General features: G+C 44.3%; 1 protein-coding gene and 1 long non-coding RNA gene across 5 annotated transcripts; one reads left to right on the top strand and one right to left on the bottom strand.

Annotated features, from left to right (window-relative positions):
• The first annotated feature begins 140 nt into the window (after positions 1-140).
• Positions 141-14,731, top strand: LOC118219138 (patatin-like phospholipase domain-containing protein 2). Of its 4 annotated transcripts, none has more exons than XM_035402071.1 (9): positions 141-537; positions 2,022-2,254; positions 2,652-2,717; positions 5,356-5,565; positions 5,709-5,769; positions 6,259-6,489; positions 13,700-13,832; positions 14,259-14,366; positions 14,439-14,731. In XM_035402071.1, exons 1-9 carry the CDS (start codon positions 351-353, stop codon positions 14,665-14,667), a joined length of 1,458 nt encoding a protein of 485 aa, XP_035257962.1. In that variant the 5' UTR covers positions 141-350; the 3' UTR covers positions 14,668-14,731. The 4 variants fall into 4 exon arrangements, with proteins under 4 accessions (XP_035257962.1, XP_035257961.1, XP_035257960.1 ...); XM_035402070.1 differs by lacking the exon at positions 13,700-13,832 and adding an exon at positions 7,815-7,947; XM_035402069.1 differs by lacking the exons at positions 13,700-13,832; positions 14,259-14,366; positions 14,439-14,731 and adding exons at positions 7,815-7,947; positions 8,288-8,398; positions 8,653-10,045.
• Positions 14,732-16,367: 1,636 nt separating this feature from the next.
• Positions 16,368-20,961, bottom strand: LOC118219139. Its single transcript, XR_004763664.1, has 3 exons — positions 20,619-20,961; positions 18,151-18,191; positions 16,368-17,561 (listed from the first exon to the last, which is right to left on the bottom strand). It is a non-coding gene; the product is annotated as an uncharacterized LOC118219139 (long non-coding RNA).
• Positions 20,962-22,416: the final 1,455 nt, after the last annotated feature.

The following is a 22,416-nucleotide window of genomic DNA, read 5'->3' as shown; positions in this document are numbered from 1 at the left end:
ACTGTATTGTATAAGCAGCTGGACTGTATGGAATAGTGGGAGTTGCCCAACGTGAGGAGAGAGGCAGTTCGTGAACGCTATTGGCTGCACCCTGCGCGTGGTAGCGAACAGTGGGAAGGAAAGGGGCAGGGCTTCATGCAAACCATAGATCACACGCATCTACGAGACGTTCCGCTGAACGCCTTGTTCCCCAGTTGCTCTGACTGTACCGTAGTTCAGCTTATGCCTTTAGAAATGAACTTGAACGATCTTGAAAATGTAAAGCTCATTACATTTTTATAGATTACCATTTTTTTTTATTTCTATAAAATATTTTGTAAAGCTTTTGGCAAGGGCACTCTTTATTAGAAATGTTTGACCTTAAAGATGGATGGAATATCTCTTTCGCCGGTTGCGGTTTTTTGGGGATCTATCACATCGGTGTGGCCAGCTGCCTGCTGGAACAAGCCCCTTACCTCGTGAAAGGAGCGTCAAAGATCTACGGAGCTTCGGCCGGGGCGCTCACGGCGTCCATGCTTGCCAGCGGCGCGTCCATAGGTATTGCAAGTTCACTTTACCAGCATTTAATATTACTGTTATGGATATTAATGCAATGAAAGTGTACATTGTTTTTACATATTTTACGAGGCATTTAAATTTACCGAATGAGTCAACTTATAGCCTTTTTCTCAAAGTTAATTGAGAATTTAAATTCGATTGTCATGTTTTAAATATTTGATATAGGCTATTTACGACACATGACAATAAAACGTGAATTACTTCAAAACTATTGACTCAAAAGCCTCCAGATTTCAGTGTTTTGGTTTTGCAGAAGTATGCGTATGGTATCATGATTATGAAAATACAGAAATGTTCTTTCACAAGAGACCACTTCAAAAACACAGTTCCCCATCGGAAAAAGCGTACATGGTGCTAGTGTTCTGCCATTAGAGATGAAGACATATTCATATCTCTTCAGTCAACAACAATGGAAGAGATGTTTAGAAAAAAAAAAGATTTTTAAAAGCATGATTGATTAAACTTTTTGGCATGGTTAGTATTATATTTTAACAACACAAATGTGAATCAAAATTAATGAATAGTTTTTTTCGAGGCCAAATTAATTGACTCATACAAAATGATCGCAATCTTTAGTCGTTCCATTTCCCAATACATATCAATAGCTTAGATGTGCTCTCTCTTAAATGCCACCATCACAGTGCCGAAGTGCCCTGGTATTGACAGGTTTGGAAAAGCGCCCTCGCGCAACATCGCCGTTATTTGTCCGTGCTGTGATTGGCTGTCGGAGTGTGAGCCGAGGAAATTAACCTGTGGCCTGTTGCAGTGGGCTGTCGGGCTGTCATACTCCGAGGGGACTCAGCTGAGCAGGAGTTTACTGTGGGTCAATGGCGTGTACAAAGTCCACACCACGGGGCTCGGTTTCAACTAATTCAACTAGTGCCAGATAAGATACAGTTCAGGAGAAACTGCCCGTTTCTCGACAGTGCTTTTTGTTGCCATCACAACATACCAGGTCATACGTCATCTCGTCTGCAGACAGTCTTATCTCCTCGACCTTTACCGGCTTACGGTTTTTGCGCATATTCTCCTGGGTATTTGCTCCATTTCCTTACCCGCTTTCACTTGCTAATGGGCTCTAGTTAACTGTCCCACGCGAGGTTCTGCTCTGTAGTACTCTGGTTACTTCTTTCCACCATAAGTGCGTTGCATGTCTGAACGCGCTTTGAATGAACAGAGCCTCGGGCGTAGGCTACATTTTGAACTCCATTTCTAATCTTTCCGATGCCCATGAAGATATTTCTCCCTGTTGGTTGTTTTTCTTTCTCTGCAAAATCACCCCGGTCATCGACTTTCCATTTCTTGTTAAAAATGCCAATCCTTACACAGTATATCACCATGAAGACCTGTTTACCAATAACCCCAAGTAAGGACCAGAATTCACAGTACAGATCAAAGCCGCGGTTGTAGTTATTATTGCTTGTTTAGTATTTGAGTGGTCTATGTTTTGTGGTCCCACTCAGCCAAATGCTGTGAGGACGTGGTCGAAATGGCCAAGGAGGCCCGCAGGCGCAACCTGGGCCCCCTGCACCCCAGCTTCAACCTGCTGAAGGTCCTGCGGGCGGGGCTGAGCAGGGACCTGCCGGCCGACGCCCACGTGCAGGCCTCCGGGCGCCTCTGCGTGTCCCTGACCCGCGTGTCCGACGGGCAGAACGAGCTGGTGACCCACTTCGACTCCAAGGAGGAGCTCATCCAGGTGAGCGCACCTGGGCACCTGGCCGGGACCCTTACACAACACCCCCCCCCCCCCCCCCCCCCCCCCCCCCGCACTCTCCTCCCTGTCAGACATTTCAACCAAACTCCATGGTGACTCTGTGTGGGCCTGATTTACTAAAATCTTTGGCACACGCAAATACCAGAAACATGATGGTCATGGTATTCGTTTTGCACCAATCGTTGGTTGCGTTAGGTTTGCGTGTGCAAGAAGGTTCTGCACGTGCTGAAGGTCTTAGTCAATCAGGCCCCCGCAGATACAAGATAAGATTGATATAACTTATTGGCAGTGCTCTGAGCTTCATTAAAGTCAGCTTGTGTACTGTCAATCCAAATTGGTGATTGACAGATGTTGTAATCGGGAATGGCTTTTACTGCAGGCTCTGGTCTGCAGCTGTTTCATCCCCATCTACTGCGGCCTGATCCCCCCGTCTTTCCGTGGAGTGGTAAGTAGCAGACCGTCCTCAAACCCCGTCTCGCAGCTGCGGAAGCTGCGCTCGCAATTGACTTTTTCTTTAGCTGGCGCGCGTGCAAGAATATGTCCTCAATTCAGACTCGCTCTCGAGGGTTGACTGAATTATCGTAAGTTCGGCTGAAGTTCTGCCCGTTGCTTTGGTCGGTGACTGTTTGAAACATCTGTTCGCAATTAAGCACAGGCGTGCCGTTACCGTGACAACGCTTGTCGTAATTAGGCTGCTCGATTTCAGCTGTCCGCCTTTCTGGAGATGCTGCCTGACTCTCCTCAGTCGTAACGGCTGACCACCGTGCGCTGTTCGCATGTTAACGAACGCGCATGACAGTGGCTCAGTAGAGTCGACGCAGGCTTTAAAATGGGGAAGTGGGGTGTCCGGTCACACACGTGCACGCTCGTGAGCTCGGGCTGGATATCTGCAACGTGCGCAGTCGTGTTTTGCTCACGTGTGCATGTTGCCATGCTCTCGTGTTTCTATTTCCAGTCTTCTGTGCTGAAACCAGCAATTTTACTGCTTGCACTACTTTGTGCACTTTTAACAATGTCACCATGGGCAGTCCACCTTCCTTATGTGTATTCTTACTCCAATCAGATAATATGTTGATATTTAAACTACACTTCCCAGATGTTATTTACAATCAACTCACCAGGATGGTAACTGGTCTTCAGTTTATTATGTATTCATTGCTGTTGGGTGTTCCTCTCACATTGCTATTCTGTCCTTTTTTGGCACGAGGGAACATTTTATTTCTGACGCTCTTGCACTGCGCAGTGCAGCACATTTAGTTAAGGAAGAAAATAGATTGTTTGCTAACGTAGTGTTCCTGAAGTGTGGGATTCGAGCCAAACTGTAGCAAGGGTCAAACGAGACGAGCTGTTCCCACAGCTTGGACCCGGTCTCAGCTTTGTCGCAACTGCAGCTGGACCTATTTGGAGACAAAGCCACTGCCATGTTCGTCATATGACTGCGCCCTTGTGATTTAATGTGTTTTTGCTGTACGCTTGCTTTGAAGGCTTGGCCTGACTTTTTGCTTAATTTTCCGAACTGCAGACCATTTCACGCTCGCTGTCTCGCAGGGAAGTGTGTGATAAATGTGATGTCATGCCTCCAGCCCTCAAACTTGTTTTTACTAGACTGCACCCAGAACACACCGTCCGTACGCCTGGGAAACAAATTAGGCTAAATTTCACTCATTACTCATGTCGTGTGCTGACAGACTGAATAAGGTTTATTCCTTCCCCCCCCCCCCCCCCACTAGTATTGTATTACGCGTTCTGTAATGGGAAACGGTTGGATTCAGGTTTTGCTGTGTTAATTGAAGTTGGCCTAAAAGGGAGCGGGTTTCTGATGATGCCATTGTGCAAATGTGGGGTGAAGATTGTCTCAAATAATAAATGAAGCTTGCCAAAGTGACCGAATGATTCATTTATGCATGGTGAATCACTTTAGCTGATTTTTCAGTTTCTTGAAAGCGTGCAGTGTTCATATTTCAGCTGATTTGCAGACTCTTGGGTGCATGTAAAGCAACAGGACTACATTTGCATGTACATATGTTATTAACATGCTGAACCCACATTGTTTTTGTACTGTTTCTTACTTTAATTTTTGTCCTTTGGAGAAAAAAAGGCTATGAAATCCACAATGAATTTTTGAGGTTTAATCTTTTTATTTCAGCTGGCAGGTCCTGGAATCCCTCTTACTTTTGTGCTTGTATTTACTCTTCTTTCCTTTGGAGAAATTTTTAAAAAATAAAAATCTAGAGGGATACTTAAAAGACATGGCATGTTTATAGAGGGTAGTGTCATGGACATACCGTGAATGCATGGCACTGGGCAGATTCTTTAGCCTTAGAGTCCGGAGCTGAAGAGTTGTTAGGGAATGAATTTCCAAGCATTAAGAAAAGTGGACACTCATTATTAGAAAGCAGAGGTGTTGTTCCCTCCTTCGACCACAAGATGGAATTAATACACCTTAAATGTTTCAGGCTATTAAAACATGGTGTACTGCTGTCATCTTGTGGTGTTAAAAGGGAACAACACCTCAGCTTTGTAATGATGAGCATCCCACTTGTGAAGTCATGTATTGTCCTTATATTGTATTTACTGGCTCCACCTCAGCTTTGTAATAATAAGCATCCCATTTGTGAAGCTGTGTATTGTCCTTATATTGTATTTACTGGCTCCACCTCAGCTGTGTAATAATAAGCATCCCACTTGTGAAGTTGTGTATTGTCCTTATATTGTATTTACTGGCTCTACCTCAGCTGTGTAATAATAAGCATCCCATTTGTGAAGTCATGTATTGTCCTTATATTGTATTTACTGGCTCCACCTCAGCTGTGTAATAATAAGCATCCCATTTGTGAAGTCATGTATTGTCCTTATATTGTATTTACTGGCTCCACCTCAGCTGTGTAATAATAAGCATCCCATTTGTGAAGTCATGTATTGTCCTTATATTGTATTTACTGGCTCTGCCTCAGCTGTGTAATAATAAGCATCCCATTTGTAAAGTTGTGTATTGTCCTTAGATGATATTCACTGGCTCTACTGACACTCTGTTGACGACAGGGCCCCAGCGACTGTCCTTCTCTGTGTGTCTCCCGCCGCAGCGCTACGTGGACGGCGGCATCAGCAACAACCTGCCGCAGTTCGAGGCGCGGAACACCATCACCGTGTCGCCGTTCGCCGGGGAGAGCGACGTGTGCCCGCGGGACGGCTGCTTCAGCCTGCACGAGCTGCGCTTCACCAACAACAGCATCCACGTCACCATGGGCAACGTGTCGCGCCTCAGCCGGGCGCTCTTCCCGCCCGAGCCCAAGGTGAGCGATCGCCCCCCCAAAACCCCCCCAACCCCCCCAACCCCCCCCAAACCCTTACCGCCTGAGCCCAAGGTGAGCAATGAAGTGTTTTCATTGGTGAGCTCATCCAGCCTAACGCACTTGCTGTTTATTCTGTGTGACAGGTGATGGCAGAGATGTGCCAGAATGGCTACGGAGACGCCCTTCGGTTTCTCAGAGAGAACAGTGAGTGTTCTTTCCCCGTCTCGCAAACGCACCATGAGTCGGGTACCAGGAGGTGCTGGGGTCGAAACCCCAGAGGATACCACAAACCATTTTTACACAAAGTTTGTTTTCCTCTCGCTCACCTGCACGTATTCACCTCAGTGCTGCGATATTTGCTTGCTTGCATCAATTTCACATCACGGCAGATATTAGTGTTATGTGCTACTGAGATCAAGGCAACATTGGAATAAGTATTATGAATACGCATTGTAATAAATGTAAGACCTATAACTAAGATTACTGTTTGATAATTCATATGTTGATGGTGTTGTTCTTTATTGTTGGTTATTAGTTTTTGAGATGTTATTTGTCAGTTTAATGCTTTTTAAGCATGTCTGTGATTTGTTATATTCATCAGTGAAGTCCACATATGTTAAAGGCTGTCCAGTATCATAGAAGCTTATTCTGTCACTTAACGTTTATAGCTGATTGATTTCTGATTTCTTTCAGATCTGGTGGGGCTGGAGCGTCCAACTGCCGGTTTGCCTGTGCCCGAGCTCAAGCAAACCACACCCACCTGCTGTTGCTCCGGAGACAGGAACGGCCAACCCGTGCCTGAGAAGCCCGTAGCCACGGAGACCACCAAGGAGTGGGTTCTGCGGAAGTTTCGACTCCTGAGGAAGCGCCACTGGTGGCTGGATGAACGAATCATCCACACCCTGCCAACACCCCTTAAGAAAGGTAGGGGGCGTAGGAGAGCCATTGTGTTGACTGGGCTGTGCGTTTGCAGTGTGTTGTGTGTTCTCTATGGGGGATGGTTAATGCTTCTTCCTGGATGCGTGATGTATGTTATAAAATTATACCGCTGCCTTCAGAATGCAAGAGCAAAGGTTTAGATCCACTTAATACACACACTTGATTTAAGGTTTAAGTTATATGTTAAAGTTTCAATATTACTGCGTATACTTATGTGTAAAATATAAAATATTTTATTAAATAAAGAAATAGGCAATGAGGTTGTAAACAGATAGGTTACAGCTTTTGCTGGCAATCAACCAGCATATATATAATATATTCTGATTTTGGGAAAGAATAACGTACTGATATACAAAAAAAATAAATAAAAAAATTTAATTGGGAAGCATTGTTTTCCATAGTGAAAGTCACACGAAAATACGCGACTTTACTAATTGAGACCGGTGTGAGTTGCTCATTATAAATCTGAAGTGTTATTCACTACTTTAACCACAGGGTGGCAGCAGTACAACGTAACACCGTACAAACCTCTGACTGCTGCCGCCTTGTGGTCAAAGTAGTGAATAACACCTCAGTTAAAAAAATAAAAAGGGAATCATAGTTTGCCATCGTGAAAGTCTGACATTTTGAAAATAATATGGAGCTTTACCAATTGACACAGTTCCGTTTAAAAAATAAATAGGGAATCATAGTTTGCCATCGTAAAAGTCTAACAGTGTGAAAATAATACGGAGCTTTAACAATTGAGACCGGTGTGAGATGCTAATTATAAATCTGAGGTGTTATTCACTATTTTAACCACAGGGTGGCAGCAGTACAACGTAACACCGTACAAACCTCTGACTGCTGCCGCCTTGTGGTCAAAGTAGTGAATAACACCTCAGTTAAAAAAATAAAAAGGGAATCATAGTTTGCCAAGGCAAAAGTATCACATTTTGAAAATACGGAGCTTTAAAAATTAAGACCAGACCGGGATGCTCATTATAAATCTAAGGTGTACTGCTGCTACCTTGGTTTGAGTAGTGAAGAACACCTCAGCATTTGTACAGTTTTTTTAATGGTCAGGCCTTGTGATTTCTGCTTGTTTAGAGTATATTTATATTTTATAAATTTATAAATATTTATAAATATTTATATTTACAGTATATATTGTGTATGTAAAAGTAAGTCAGTTGTTACCTATGTTTGTGTAGCCTGCGTTTCTTTACAGGCAGTCCTGTGTTTGTATAGACTGTGCTGTGCGTGTACAGGTTGTGCTGTGCGTGTATTGACTGCGCTGTGCGTGTATTGACTGTGCTCTGCACTGGCAGTGCTCTGTGAGGCCTGTAGGGAGAAGCACAGCCTGTATGCTCAGGTGACAGACCTGCTCCCTGTGCGCGTGGCCTCCTACATGCTGCTGCCCTACACACTCCCAGTGCAGTCTGCTTACTCCATGGCTCAGAGGTAATGTGCCCACTGGGCTAGTGTACTGTGCCCACATTAGATGCACTCTGTGTCCGGTGTTGCCTCTCAGTTCCTCTGTTAAAGGGTGCTTTTGCTTTAGTCCATATATATAGCACCTCTTATTTGGAATTATTTTAGTGCAAAAATACAATTCTAAGTGACCTAAGTTCCCTGCACTGTTTTTCATAATGACTCAATTAGTCCTAATACGTAATATGTTTTTCAACCTTGCCTGTTAAGGGTAGGAATATACCCAAACCATGCCAGGAAAACAGGAAAATGTGCACCTACACCTTTACGGAAACTGCCAAAAGCAGTGAAGCGCGGTGCTGTGTTTCAGGCTGGTGGAGTGGATTCCCGAGGTGTCTGAGGACGTGAAGTGGCTGTACGGGATGGCCGGCTCTGCGTACAGACAGGCGTGGGGAGGAGGAGGACCCCCCGGTGCAGCCAGGTGAGAGACCGGCACATTTAAACCGCTAATGCGGAAACTCAACTCCCTACATTCCCTCCGGACTTCTGTGCTGCACGTACTGAAGTTAAAGCCAATGTACAAAGGTGATGCTTTCTGGCAGGTTGATGATCAAAGATTAGGCTCTGCTTCAGAGATGACTGGCCTCCAGGGACTCCTTTACACGTGCACAGTTTTTAGGGCCAATTTTAAACATGGTTAAAATTATTCTGTGGGTTTTCTTTACTTTATTGCAGCGATGTTCCTGTCAGGAAGTGTCTGAGCATGCCCCCCACCCTGGACCTCCGGGGGCCCCTGGCCGAGTGGGACAGGTGCAAGCTGCTCTCCTGCATGGACCCCTCCAGCGCCCCCGGCCTTCCCCCAGGCCCCGCCCCCTACGTCAATCTCAGGACTCCAGGCCCCGCCCCCGGGAAGATACGCTTCTTGGTTGGCGAGGCGGACGAGTTGGACCCCCCCTCCCGCCCCCCCGACCAGCCGGACGCGTGTTACCGTTAGAAGTGATACCTCTTACCCGTGAAGAGCGAGCTCATGGCCACGCCCTGTCCCGTTAAAGGAACCACGAAGCTGTGCAGACACCGTTACCTCATTTTGGGAGCCAGACCCACACATACAGATTTTTTTCTTTGCTCTGCCAACCACTGCACATATGGGCAAGGAGTCCGTGGGCAGAGACAGTGGTGCTGTGAATCCATGAAACCAAAGAAGCATCACAAGATTTAACAACAACAAAAAAAGATCTGAACTCTTCTGCTAGACAGCCTCAAGCTGTGACTACTCTCTGATTTCACTTATGCACAGTGTTTTTTTTTTTTTTCTTTTTTCTTGTGGTTTGTCGAAATGTTTCTCACATGATATTTTCCTGAATAGAATCCTTCTTTTTTCGACTGTACTCTTTCCAAAGAGTTCTCTTTCACTGTTGTCACATGGTGCCTTAAGTCTGTGTATGCCATTCCAAACACTTGAAATTTCACTGTGAAGGCCACCTTACAATTGTTGAAATGCTGCAACTGTTGCAGGCCAGTTACACTGCTGGATTTTTATCTCTGTATAAAGGTAACTGGCGCAGAGTTCCAACATGGGCTCAGACATTATACTGTGGTCCAGCATCCATCCCTCTTTACCATGTTGGCAAAAATACTGAGCGAGCATTTCACTATGGCTTTGCTACTGTTAGGGCACAAATGTGTTGTGTTTAATTGCCGGTCACAGTGGTGCTCATTTGAAAGTGTATTAACCAGTTGCAAATATGTATGACTGCCTTAACCCAAAAGTGCCTAGTATATTTGGGGAACAGTAGCTTAAAATGATGTCGTGGTTTCAGTTTTGTATATACCAGAGCTAGTTTTGGTATAATTTTATTGAAACCAGCTGAACAGTGGAAGCACAGCGTAGCCAATGTTGCTGTAGTGTTATGTCAAAGTGTGCCTGGAAGTGCATCTGGAAAGCTTGTGATAAGGTTTTACTTTGTTTTCCTCTCTCTCTGTGTGTAACAGGGCAAATAAATAAACATATTTTAACAACTACGAATTCTGTATTGTCTGTGAACAACACTGATTATTCTGTGTGTTGTAAGTACGTGAAACACTTGCTTCTTGGATGCCTCTTTTTGAATAAAACAGTCATTTAAAATAGACAAATGGGAATCTTTTTTTATTTTAATTTTAAGAAAAAGACCATTCATACCATTGTTAACCACATAGTCTCTGCGTGTGAGTGAGCACACAAAATACCGAAGGGGTTACTCTGCACACATAGCAATTGGTTAACTTTAACATGTCCTGGGGACACCCTGCCAAGGATAAGTGGGCATAGATAATGGATGTATGGGTGAATGTTCGGGGAACTCTGGGGGTTTGTCTTGGACATCACGGTCTGCTGGAACTGAAAGGTCAACCCTGCCCAAGATGGACAGACTGATGCACCTGGAAGAAAGACACAGGTCTGAAACACACACACCCCCATGCCCTGGGATATCGTACAGGTCTACATGTTGCTTGTTTCCATATTGTTTGTTGGTTATTATAAGGATCTCCATTCTCCATAGCAATAGCAATCAGTGAGTTTCCCTGGGGTCCACAAGAAAAAGCAATGCAATAGAACAATTAAAATCTATTAATGTTACAACATTAAAATATGATCATGTAACAGCATACATGTTCGTGTCACACTCAACATACAACATTATTTATACATCACGTCCAAGGGGGAAAAAATCACCTGGGGGAAAAAAGCATAAGAAAAATAAAATACTTGGCTTCCATTCCTTGATTCATCATATGACATACCATATGCTTTGCTTGGGGGGATTGGGGCTCGCGCACTAGCATTGCGCATGGTTTGGTTTCGTATTAAAGGGGATGAAATCCAAAATTTCCATGCCTTGTCAGCAAGGGGCATGGAAAGCCCATGTGAACCCTTTCTGACGTGCTCATTGGCGCACCAGGCTGCGTTTACAATTTGAGAGGCGACCGGAAGCTATTGGATTTGGTTGAAAGCAATTGGAAGATAAGCTTTCAGTACAAACCAATGAGCCATCAAAGTGCGTAAAAGTTCTCAAAACAGTGTTAGTTCTTGGTAGTCCTTCAAATGCAATGGTATGCTACAAATGGCAAGCCAAACGCTAGAGATATCGTTATAGTTTTGATATGCATGTAACTCATACGGTTTACAAAGAAGTACCGCGCGCAAAATTTAGTGTTTGGCGAGATGTTTGACTTCGAAGGAGAGTGGAGCATTTCTTTCGCAGGCTGTGGATTTTTGGGGATTTATTACGTCGGGCTTTCTTGCTGCTTTCTGGAAAGAGCCCCCTTTCTGCTGAAGGGAGTGAAGAGGATCTACGGCGCTTCCTCTGGGGCGCTTACTGCGACCGTCTTGATCCTCGGCCTGCCCTTGGGTATGTTTATAGCCTCCAATATCACGTTCGGACAGCCTTGAAACATGCATTTGGTTGGTGGTCTGGATTTTGTAACAGTTTATAATTATGATTTACAACTACATTTACAACTATCAGTTGATATTGTGGGTTTGTGCAATAATCCACAAGTCTTCGATTTATTAGGATAATTTATTTGTGCGTAAATTAAATTAAATGTTTAGTTTTTTTGGTAACACTATGTAGATGGAAAATAATAACCCGCTAAACAATTATATTGTCTTGTTGATTCCAGTTTTTTAATGGCATGTAAACAATGCACATTTTATTTTCAGAAAGGAAATAATCCTGCTAGATTTCCCTTTCTTTTTAAAGCGTAAACGAAGTTTAAAAAAAACGTGATATTGATCTTTTTTGTTGTCCCTTCGGAGTAAATTGCTGTAGGGACTTAATGGTGATGGCTAAGGCAGCCAGGGTTAGGCGACTGGGCCCCCTGCACCCCAGCTGCAACCTGGCGAAGATCGTCCGGGACTCCCTGGACCGGGACCTGCCCGAGGACGCCCACGTCCTGGCCACCGGGCGCCTTTGCGTGTCTCTCACGCGCATGTCTGACGGACAGAACGTGATTGTGTCCGAGTTCGGCACGAGGCAGGAACTCATCCAGGTGATGTAACTTACTACTTGGGGGAAGCGGTGAATAACTGTGATTTCAAATGGTTTCATGTCTGATCTGGAATGACGTCAGATGCCTCGTCAAACCGCATCAGTGCAGTCTGCATCTTTTCCTGGGGTTCCCAACATTTTAAATCTATGTGACCCCCTTAAAATGGCCACCTTCTGTGTGAGAACCCCCCCTCAATAAAATGAACGTTTTATACTTTAGACAAACATCCTCTATGCAAAATATTCTTAAAAGCTAACCTGTTCAAGAACACGGTGTTGGTCACCCCTGTGTGAGAGGTGGTGGTAAAAACAGTTTAACTGGAGTTGCCCCCCTGGTTTCCTCTCTCTGACCTCTGCAGGCTCTGGTCTGCAGCTGCTTCATCCCTGGCTTCTTTGGTCTGATCCCTCCCTCTTTCCGTGGAGTGGTGAGTAACTGAGGCTGTCCTCCAATCCCTTGTCATCCCATCCCGAGCGGTGTGAACTTTAAATGGCTTGATAACTTGTGAGGTAGGTGAGGGGATTTGTCTCTTTCCCCCCCCCCCCCCCCCCCAGCGGTACATGGACGGGGCCCTCAGTAACAACCAGCCGCAGTACCAGCTGAAGGACACGCTCACCGTGGCCCCGTTCTGCGGCGACTGCGTCATCTGTCCCCGCGACGACGGCTTCAGCCTGCGCACGGTGCGGGTGTGCAGCGCCAGCTACCGCGTCAGCCTGCGCAACCTGCGCCGCCTCGCCAGGGTCTTCTTCCCGCCCGACCCCAAGGTAACGGGAATAAATAAAGTTTTTTTAAAAAATTGAATTGAATTGAAAGGTAAAACGCGGTCAGGGCTCTGCGGGGTCTCGTTCCACGACCTGCGCTGCAGACGATTGGATGATCAGGGGCCCGTGTCACGCCCCAGTTTGGCGGGCTTGCGTGGCGATCTTTGAGCTTGTGCTTACTGGTCTGTCACAGGTCATGGCTGAGATCTGCCAGAGTGGGTACAAAGATGGTCTTCAGTTCCTCAAAGACAACAGTGAGTACTGAGCCAGGCATTCCTCTGTGATCCTTACTATTAATATTATGGTTACTTATCATTATTATTATTATTGTTATTATTGTCCTTAACTCTGAGTCGGCGATATAAGGGACACTGAACAGATCCTCTACAGACTATTTGTGTAGCAAATATCGAAGGGTTCTGACCAGTTTTTATTTTGAAAGATTAATGCACTTTCTTGCGTGCTGCTGGCTCACTGGACTTGTGACAGTTGAGTACTCTTGTGATGTCATACGCTGCTGATTGTGCTGTAGACCTCCTGACCTCTCAGAGTTTGTGTGCCCGCCTTTCCGCCCCCGACGAGACGGGCCCCACGCCCGCCGGTTGCTGTGGTGACGAGGATGACGCATTGGAGCCCTGGACCAATGAGGAGTCATCGTCGTCAAAGGACGGGCACTGGTGGCTGGATGAACAAACCATTGACTGCCTGCCAGTGCCTATTAAAAAAGGTGGACAAATATCAGCTTTATTTTCATTGGCTGCCCTATTCTCAGGAAATGCTGTTGGACCCTGTTTAGTGTTGTGGACAATGAGAGCAGTGTTCATGTGCTGTATTTATGTGAAGAAGGACTGTTTGGTATTTGTTTTAATGTATTTAAGTATACGCTGTGTGCTGTGTTTGTGTTGCATGTTTGTGGTTGTATGTTTTGAGAGCTCACAGTGTTGTGGTGACTGCGCTGTGTGTGTATTGACTGTGCCCTGTGCTGGCAGTGCTCTGTGAGGCCTGTAGGGAGAAGCACAGCCTGTACGCTCAGGTGACAGACCTGCTCCCTGTGCGCGTGGCCTCCTACATGCTGCTGCCCTACACACTCCCAGTGCAGTCTGCTTACTCCTTAGCTCAGAGGTAATGTGCCCACTTGGATAAGGTACTGTGCCTGCTAGTTGCAAATAGCAAAAGTGTATTCTCATGTTATTTTGCCAGTCTTACTGGACTTTGTTCACTGCGTCCATCCATGGTTTGGGTTTGGGACTGTCATGGTTTCACCTGTGCAATCAAACATTTTTTAACCCTTTGAGTAGAATAGGTTTCTGGTATGTTTTTTTAAAAAGTTATGTTTTTATGTGGTCTAGAACTCAATTTCTTTCAGTCATCAGTCGTGATTTTTACATCAGCATTACATCAGAATTGTCAGTTAAGGACATTCTAATCACACGTTTGTGACCTCACAACTTAAAGGGTTGAAGTGTTCTGATGAGATCAGAATAAAGGGGTGGTAAACATTGGGCTGTGTCCGTGTAGAAACGGTACCGCTGTTTGTTTTGTGTTCAGGCTGGTGCGGCTGATACCGGCGGTGGCGGAGGAGGTGAAGTGGCTGTTTGAGACGTGCGGGGAGCTGTACAGGCAGACGCTGGAGGCCGAGGGCCTGGAGGCCGCTGGGTACGTCTCCCCCTGTTCTGCCGCCGCGCGCCGTCCTGAGAAGTGACGCTCCAGCGTGCTGTTTTTCCGCAGTGAGGCCCCCCTGTGCTGGGACAGCCCCCCCGCCCTCGACCTGCGCCCGGGAGAGGACTCGCCACCCCGTTGCCTAGCGGCGGAAGCCACGCCCCCGTGCTTGAGCGACTCCGTTTCCATAGCTGCCGGGAAGAGCGCCTCTCCGCCTGCCGCGGTAAACGCCTGGACGCTGTTTCTCGGATGGGTGGTAGGGTGGATGAGTCCTGTCACCTTTGACCCCACCTTGTGACCTATCACCTCCCCTCCCCTCCCTCACCCCAACTACCGCAAATAAAGAATGGACCTGCTGCATGCTCTGGCCTCAGTGTCTTTGGTGTACAGTAAATCCAGTAATGACTTTGGCTTCAGGAAATGGTAACTGATTCTGTTTAGTCCAGGTACAGTCTGAAGACCACGGTGAAAAGTGGGGGGAAAATGGGCCGAGCGGTTTGTAGAGGACCACTTGAGGACTATTCTTTAAAAAAGTGAACGCTGTTCATCAATCTAATCGATGTTTTACTTACATTGACAAAAAATAGAACTGCAGTGAATGCCAGGATGGCCTAGTGGTGTTGCAGTCATCTCTGGAAAGTGAGGTTGAGAGTTCAAGGCTGCTCTTTATTGCTCTTGTATTTCTGTGGTCCCATCATCTTCTATGTACCGCATTTTCACCTACTTTCAGTTTGCGCAGCTTTGGTCCGTTGTGATGTATAAATGTGCAAAAAAAAAAAAAACAAAGACAAATGCAAAGGGCTCTGTGGCACAAGAGGTTGTGCCATTAATCACCATTTAAGCGCTGAAAAACGCAGATCTCGGCTATACATGCACACTGATAACATTACTGGATTGATACACCAATTTAAATGCTGCAGGGTACTAGTGAATAGATTTGCCTCCCTCTTGTGGACAAAAAACGCACTCGCAACAGGGTAGCCTGTTGTCTGCGCACCTGCCATTAATCACCACTTAAGCGCAGAAAAACAGCTCCGGGCTCCCTTGAAATGCGCACTAAAAATCCGAGCTGAACCCGATTAAGGCAATACTGCAACGAGGGAAAATTCTTCTGTGTACCACTTTTATTATATTCATTATGGTAAAGTATCAATCTGAGAACATTACTGGGTTAAGACGCCAAGATCTTTGCTCAGTCCTTAGAATTACTGACGGACATAGAAGTATTATTTCGCCTTTCTAAAACTGCGCGTGCGGAAGATCACCGGAAGCAGTTAACTAGATGTTGTTTGTATATCTTTATGTCGGAAGAAAAGATCAAAACAGTTTAAAAAATATGTATATATATATTAAGGTTGGGGCACTGTGGGTTAAATCGATGTTTATAGGTGGTAGGAAAACACAGATAGGCTATGTGGGAGTGTGGCATGCCTGAGACCGTTGAACATGTTAATATACGTAAAAATACAGAAAAGAGACGTTATTGAAAGGTGTTTCAGAATTAGGACTTTTCTTTCTTCAACAGGGGAGTCCAAACATGCTTGTGTTGAAATCGTTATGTCACCATTGTATAGCAAAACGCCGATCAAAGCAGCACAGGAAAGAACATGTCCATGCATTACCATAATATGTAGATTGTTTACATATCTTTGATTATGAATTCGTTGTATTGCACTTCCCATTTCTCCAGGTTATCGAATCAATAGGTGTCACCGTAATCTTAATTTGATTTTGTATTTGTGTTATTTATTTATTTATTATGCTGAGCCCAACTTTGTTTCCAGGAAGCTGTAGTTTAAGGGGGTGTGCATCAGTGGAATTGGTGCAGGGAGCTACAGGTGAAGGGCTTGCTTCCCTCTGCTGGAAAAAAAATGGCATTACAGAAGAGCAAGTCTGGTTTAAAAAGTTCTGCACTCCTTCGTTATGATCAAAAATATTTTTTGTATGAAGATTTTTAATGCTGCGCACAATTCAAAATAATAAATATCTACTGAAATGAAAACTCTTCTTATTGTGTATTTTTTATTGAGCAATGACAGCACATCTTTCAAAGATTAATGAAACTGCAGAACATACGCTGAGTTATCTTTCATTAAATAAAAATAATGTGCATTTACAAGCCCTGTCCCCAGCACACATCCACAGCACTTCATGAAAGCAGAGGAGATCAGTGTTCTCAGAAATGTAGTACCGGCTAGCTTAACCATCTCATTTTTAATCACGGTGAAGGAAAACATTCAAAGGCATCATTTTAAACCAACCAATTACCTGCAGGCACACCTTTACCCCATTAATTAGATCATCTGATTGGATGGGACTTCAAATCACTTGTTCAATACACAAATAACAACAGCACAAGCATTCCTTACATATAACAAAAGCTTCACAAAGTAGCTTACATACGATAAGCTGTGGGTTTATATTTCGCCACAGTCTGTTCTTCGTGTTTTAGGGACATAATTCTACGTGTTTTACATTTTAAAACACTTTAAAAGAAAGCAAACACATATTAGAGTTTTTAATGAAAGTGTTTGTGTTAAAGCTATACGCATGATGACTTCTCTTGTCTGGCCTTGCCTGTCTGCTCAAGAGGGAGAGCACCTGCTCTGGATCTGTGACTCAAGGCTGACCTCTTCCTGTTTATGTCTGTATAAACCTTGATGAGCTCTGTGGTGCAGGGAACAGGACCTCGCTCCACAAAGCAGAAGGATGTAAGTTCAATTTCCCTCCCTCTCCTTTCCCCCCACCGCCTGAACCCTGCCCCCTCCTCCCACAGAGACTCCAAAACCATATCAAAGATAATTGTGTCGTGAAAATTGTCGTCTTTGGATGCGGAGTTATTCGGTTAATTCAGAGCTCTTCCCTATTTTTGTCCCTCTGGGCTCATCTTCTTCTATCCAAAAAATCACCGCCGAACTCGTTAATCCCACCGTGGCTTAATGGTAGTGTCTCCGCCTCTGGCTACAGAGGTACAGAGTTCGAGCCCAGCTCTCCCCTTTTGACTCTCTTCATCTATAAATCTCATCCGATTGATAATGTCTCTGTAGAGCACTGGAAACTACCGACTGAGAACCCGGACATGATGGTGGTGTAGTGGCATTGACATGGGGTTTGAATGCTGAGGTTGAGGGTTCAAGCCCCGATTCCTCCTCTTCCCTTTTCCATTTCTGAGGCGTCAGCTTCTTGATTTCACTGCAAGAAAGACAAGCAAACACGTCAAAGTTGCGGTGGCAGAGAGGAATGGTCCTTGTTTCACAGCACCAAGGTCTGGGGTTCAATCCCCCCTCTCTCCTTTCAGTTTGTGCAGCTTTTGTCCATTGTTCTGTTTAAATGCGCAAAAAAATGAGCGACAAATGCGAAGGAGTATGTGGCGTAGGGGGCTGAACCGATCCTCAGGAGGTAGAGGTTGATGGTTCGATTCCCCGAGACCGCACCTGAGCAACGTCGGTGGTCCCCAAGGGTGGGGGAGGTGTGTGTGTGGTGTGAGTGGAGGGGTAGGCAATCTGGCCCCCCGAAAATTCCGAGAATACAACATGGGGGTTATAATATTTTTTTGCGAATTTCAAAATTTTCTGAAGGTAAAAAAAAAAAAAAATTTTGTCTGGGCCCCACTCTCCATTAGTGCATTACTACTGACAGTCCCCCATACTACTACGCAATCAAATGAACTCATTTGATTGCAGAAAGGTAGCAGTATGTAAGACTGGCAGTAGTAATACACTAATATACGCCAAATGTGGTGCACAGAAACAAAAACAAACATAAACAAACTCATGCTTACACAGTGCCTCCATTTGGGGACTTCCTGCTTCTGCAGACAAGCTGGAGAGAAAAAAAGGGGGGGGGGGGGGAATGTTTAAAATAAAATATAAACAAAATATGTTACATATGAACATACATTATGTAAATGAAAAAAGAGGCATTAACAATCCTTGTTAAAAGATGGTTGGAAAGACTGCATTGGTGGAATTAGTTCAGGGTGCTACAGGTGAATGATTTGGACAAAAAATGGAATTACAGCAGAGCAAGTATTAGAACCCCACCATAACATGAAAGTCTATTTTTTAAAGGCTGACAAATACATGCAGATTTTTTCTGTTACCCACAATTTTCCCTGGGGGGTGAATATAAGTTCTACTGACTATGACTGAACACAACATAAAACAGACACACTTGCTCGGTGTCAGTATCTGTTCTGATAAAGAACACGAGCAGATCATTTCACACAGAAATGTCTATGGCTTCCAGGACTCTATTAAGCAGCTCTCCCCAAATGTTTCTCCCCAACTGCCTTCCTGAGAAAAGCTCACATTTCACGCTACATTCTAATTGTCCAAATGGCCACCTGTAGAAGCCCCCACCACCACCAAGAGACTCCCCCCACCCCCCACCCCCCCACCCCCCTTCTAATGGGACAGGGGAGCTGCATGGCCCCCCTCCTCTCCCCAGGCACTGGAGAGCTAGCAGAACTGGTGACAGTGAATCCGGGACTGTGTACAAACCACAACACCCTTACGACTGTATCTATTATACACGTTCCCCCGCACGGATATAAGATGGTGGCCCATAGGCACATTGGCAGTAGAATGGATCATAGTGAAGAGCTCAGTGACTTTTAACATGGCACTGTCATGCCACCTTTCCTTACAAGTCAGTTTGTCAAATTTCTGCCCTGCTAGAGCTGCCCTGCTGAACTATAAGTGCTGTTATTGTTGAAGTGGAAATAGAAGCAACAACAGCTCAGCCTTGAAACAGGTAGGCCACCGAGGACAGATATTTACACGCTACGTGAGCTGTTGAGTGTGTGTGGGTGTTTGTTTGTGTGTGGGTGTCTGTGTGTGAGTGTGTGAGAGACAGGACAGACTGTGTGTGTGTATGTGGGTGTATGAGAGAGAGACAGTGTGTGTGTGTACATGTACGTGCATGTGTGTGTGTGGGCATATATATGTGTCTGCGTGCATGTGTGTGAGAGAGACAGGAGAGACTGTGTGTGTGTGTGTGTGCGTGAGAGACAGAGAGAGAGGAGAGACGGCGTGTGTGTATGTGTGTGTATGAGAGAAAGAGAGCCTGTGTGTATGTGAGAGAGAGAGAAAAAGAAAGACAGGAGAGATTGTGTGTGTGTTTGCATATATATGTGTGTGTGCGTGTGGGAGAGAGAGAAGAGACTGTGTGTCTGTGTTGTTCGTGTGCGTGTGAGAGAGAGGAGAGACTGTGTGTCTGTGTTTGTGCGTGTGCAATGCACATGTGTCTGTGTGTGTGTGTATGTGGCAGAGGAGAGTCTTCTGTGTGTATGTGTGTGTGTGCGTGTGTGTCTGAGTGTGCATGTTTGAGAGGGAGAGTGAGAAGAGTCTTCTGTGTGTGTGTGTGTATGAAAGAGAGAGGAGAGACTCTGTGTGTGTGTGTGTGTGCGTGTGCAACCATATTCATCAAACAAAACAGTACCCTTTCTGCAGCAGTATGTGGCCTGGACATTGAATGAAAATAACAACAGTATATACTCACAATCAGACCAAATTCATAAAATATATAAATATTTCATGTAACAATCCACATGTGTCTATATCTACAAATGGCACAATTTCACATCCATTCAATCTACATCCAGGCATGAAACAGGGCTGTCAGTTGTGACCACTACTGTACGTACAACATACACGATACGTACAGTACTTATATTTGACCACAGTAATAATAAGACGGTATGAAATCTGGAAAGTCTGGAACATAATGATGGAATAATGCCTGACACGATAGATGCAACATTTAGCCAAATCAGTACATTAACTGTAAGCTGTAGTCACAAAAATATCAGACCAATCAATTCAGCCAAGGAAACCAGCTAGCTATTGCTGCTAACTAAAGTGCATCACTGTAAACATGCCTGCTATCCAATTTCTGCCATCATGTTTAGTTAGCGAAACTGACAGTGGCTTACAACGAGAATGATTTAAACAAAAAACTCTCTCAAAAGACTTGCATACTTCACGACGTGACCAGAAGCATTAAACATTAGCCACATTAACAGGAGTGGAGTGGCATGGCTGCTTACAACAAACTAGTTCGCTTACGTTAAGTAGCTGGTTGGCTATCTAGTTAATGTTATCTACACAGCTCGCTAGCTTACTCGTTTATTGATGCAATGTAAGGACAACATCGGACATCAAAGAGAAGTGTATTTCCAAGTAAAGTTCAAGTTAGCTGGCAACCATTACACAGTTAACGTTGGTTTGCAACAAAACATGTATTTACCTTTCGGTCGAGCACTGTTGTTGTGCAGCACATGGCCTTTCGAAGTCCAACGTCAGATCCGATTTAGCAATCACAACTACTTATTGACTACAAATCCCATGCTTTCAAAAATACAAATAATGCGTCACGGTTGGTCAAAACGTAATCAATCGAATAAAGGGGACAATGTTCATTTCTTAGGTTCTCTGTACATTTTATGGACTGGAGCTACATTGCGCATTCCGCAACATGTTTACCTCATCGTTAAACGTATGAATCTTTTTGTAAAATTTCGTTTAATTTCATTTTCAGGAGGCCTTCATCTTATAAATTTATAGAAAAATAAAGCAATATAAGTGGTCCATTTTTCATGACAACCTTATAATTGTGCAGAACGTTTGTGTGTATTAATTTAATTAATTAAATAGTCATTCGTTTCAATATAGCAACTTACTTATTAAAAGCACGTAACAGCTTAGAAATCTACGGTGGTGATAATAATGGTTGTAGTTTATCTCGTAGAACAAAACGTGGACCTCTCCTAGACTTACGTTAACCACACACCTTATTTTCGGCAAAAAATTAAATCCCTATGGGAAAAATGTAAGTTTAAATCGGAGCATCTGTATTAAACGACTAGGAAGAGCTCATGCAGTGCATTCACTGGCTGAATTATTGCAGCGTACAAGTCAATAGATTTGGCTCCCTCTTGTGGAAAAAAAACGCACTCGCAACAGAGCAGCCTCTCATCCGCTCACCTGCCATAAATCACAATTTAAGCGCAGAAAAACGCAGATCTCGGCTATACATGCACACTAAAATCAGAGTTGAAGCCGATTAAGGCAATACTCCAACTAGGGAAGTTCTTATGTAAACAGCTTTTTAATTATCTTAATTGTGGAAAGGTATGAATCTGAGAAAACATTACTGGATTGATACACCAAATTTAATGCTGCGCCCAATTTTAGGAAACTAAGTTTATGTATTTTGCTTTGTTTTTTTGTATTTCAGAAAAGCTCATGCAGGAATCCACTGGCTGAATTATTGCAGGGTACTAGTCAATAGATTTGCCTCTCTCTTGTGGACAAAAAACGCACTCGCAACAGAGTAGCCTTTTTTTCTGCGCACCTGCCATTAATCACAATTTAAGCGCAGAAAAACAGCTCTCGGCTCCCTTCAAATGCACACTAAAAATCCGAGCTGAACCCGATTAAGGCAATACTGCAACGAGGGAAAATTCTTCTGTGTACCACTTTTATTATATTCATTATGGTAAAGTATCAATCTGAGAACATTACTGGGTTAAGACGCCAAGATTTTTGCTCAGTCCTTAGAACTACTGACGGACATAGAAGTATTATTTCGCCTTTCTAAAACTGCGCGTGCGGAAGATCACTGGAAGCAGTCAACTAGATGTTGTTTGTATATCTTTATGCCGGAAGAAAGGATCAAAACAGTTAAAAAAATATTCAGGTTGGGGCACTGTGGGTTAAATCGATGTTTACAGGTGGTAGGAAAACACAGATAGGCTATGTGGGAGTGTGGCATGCCTGAGACCGTTGAACATGTTAATATACGTAAACATACAGAAAAGGGACGTTATTGAAAGGTGTTTCAGAATTAGGACTTTTCTTTCTTCTACAGGGGAGTCCAAACATGCTTGTGTTGAAATCGTTATGTCACTATTGTATAGCAAAACGCCGATCAAAGCAGCACAGGAAAGAACATGTCCATGCATTACCATAATATGTAGATTGTTTACATATCTTTGATTATGAATTCGTTGTATTGCACTTCCCATTTCTCCAGGTTATCGAAT

The sequence above is a fragment of the Anguilla anguilla genome, chromosome 19 (genome assembly GCF_013347855.1).
Source record: "Anguilla anguilla isolate fAngAng1 chromosome 19, fAngAng1.pri, whole genome shotgun sequence".
Classification (NCBI taxonomy): Eukaryota; Metazoa; Chordata; class Actinopteri; order Anguilliformes; family Anguillidae; genus Anguilla; species Anguilla anguilla.
The sequence above is the reverse complement of the archived record's forward strand: the minus strand, read 5'-3'. Positions and strand labels throughout refer to the sequence as shown.

Bases quoted from the DNA above. Each gene is read 5' to 3' on its own strand.
- LOC118219138 (XM_035402069.1), top strand. From the start codon at position 351: ATGTTTGACCTTAAAGATGGATGGAATATCTCTTTCGCCGGTTGCGGT. The intron at 538-2,021 runs GTATTGCAAGTT...GGTCCCACTCAG, and splicing joins TGCCAGCGGCGCGTCCATAG to CCAAATGCTGTGAGGACGTG. The intron at 7,948-8,287 runs GTAATGTGCCCA...GCTGTGTTTCAG, and splicing joins GCTTACTCCATGGCTCAGAG to GCTGGTGGAGTGGATTCCCG.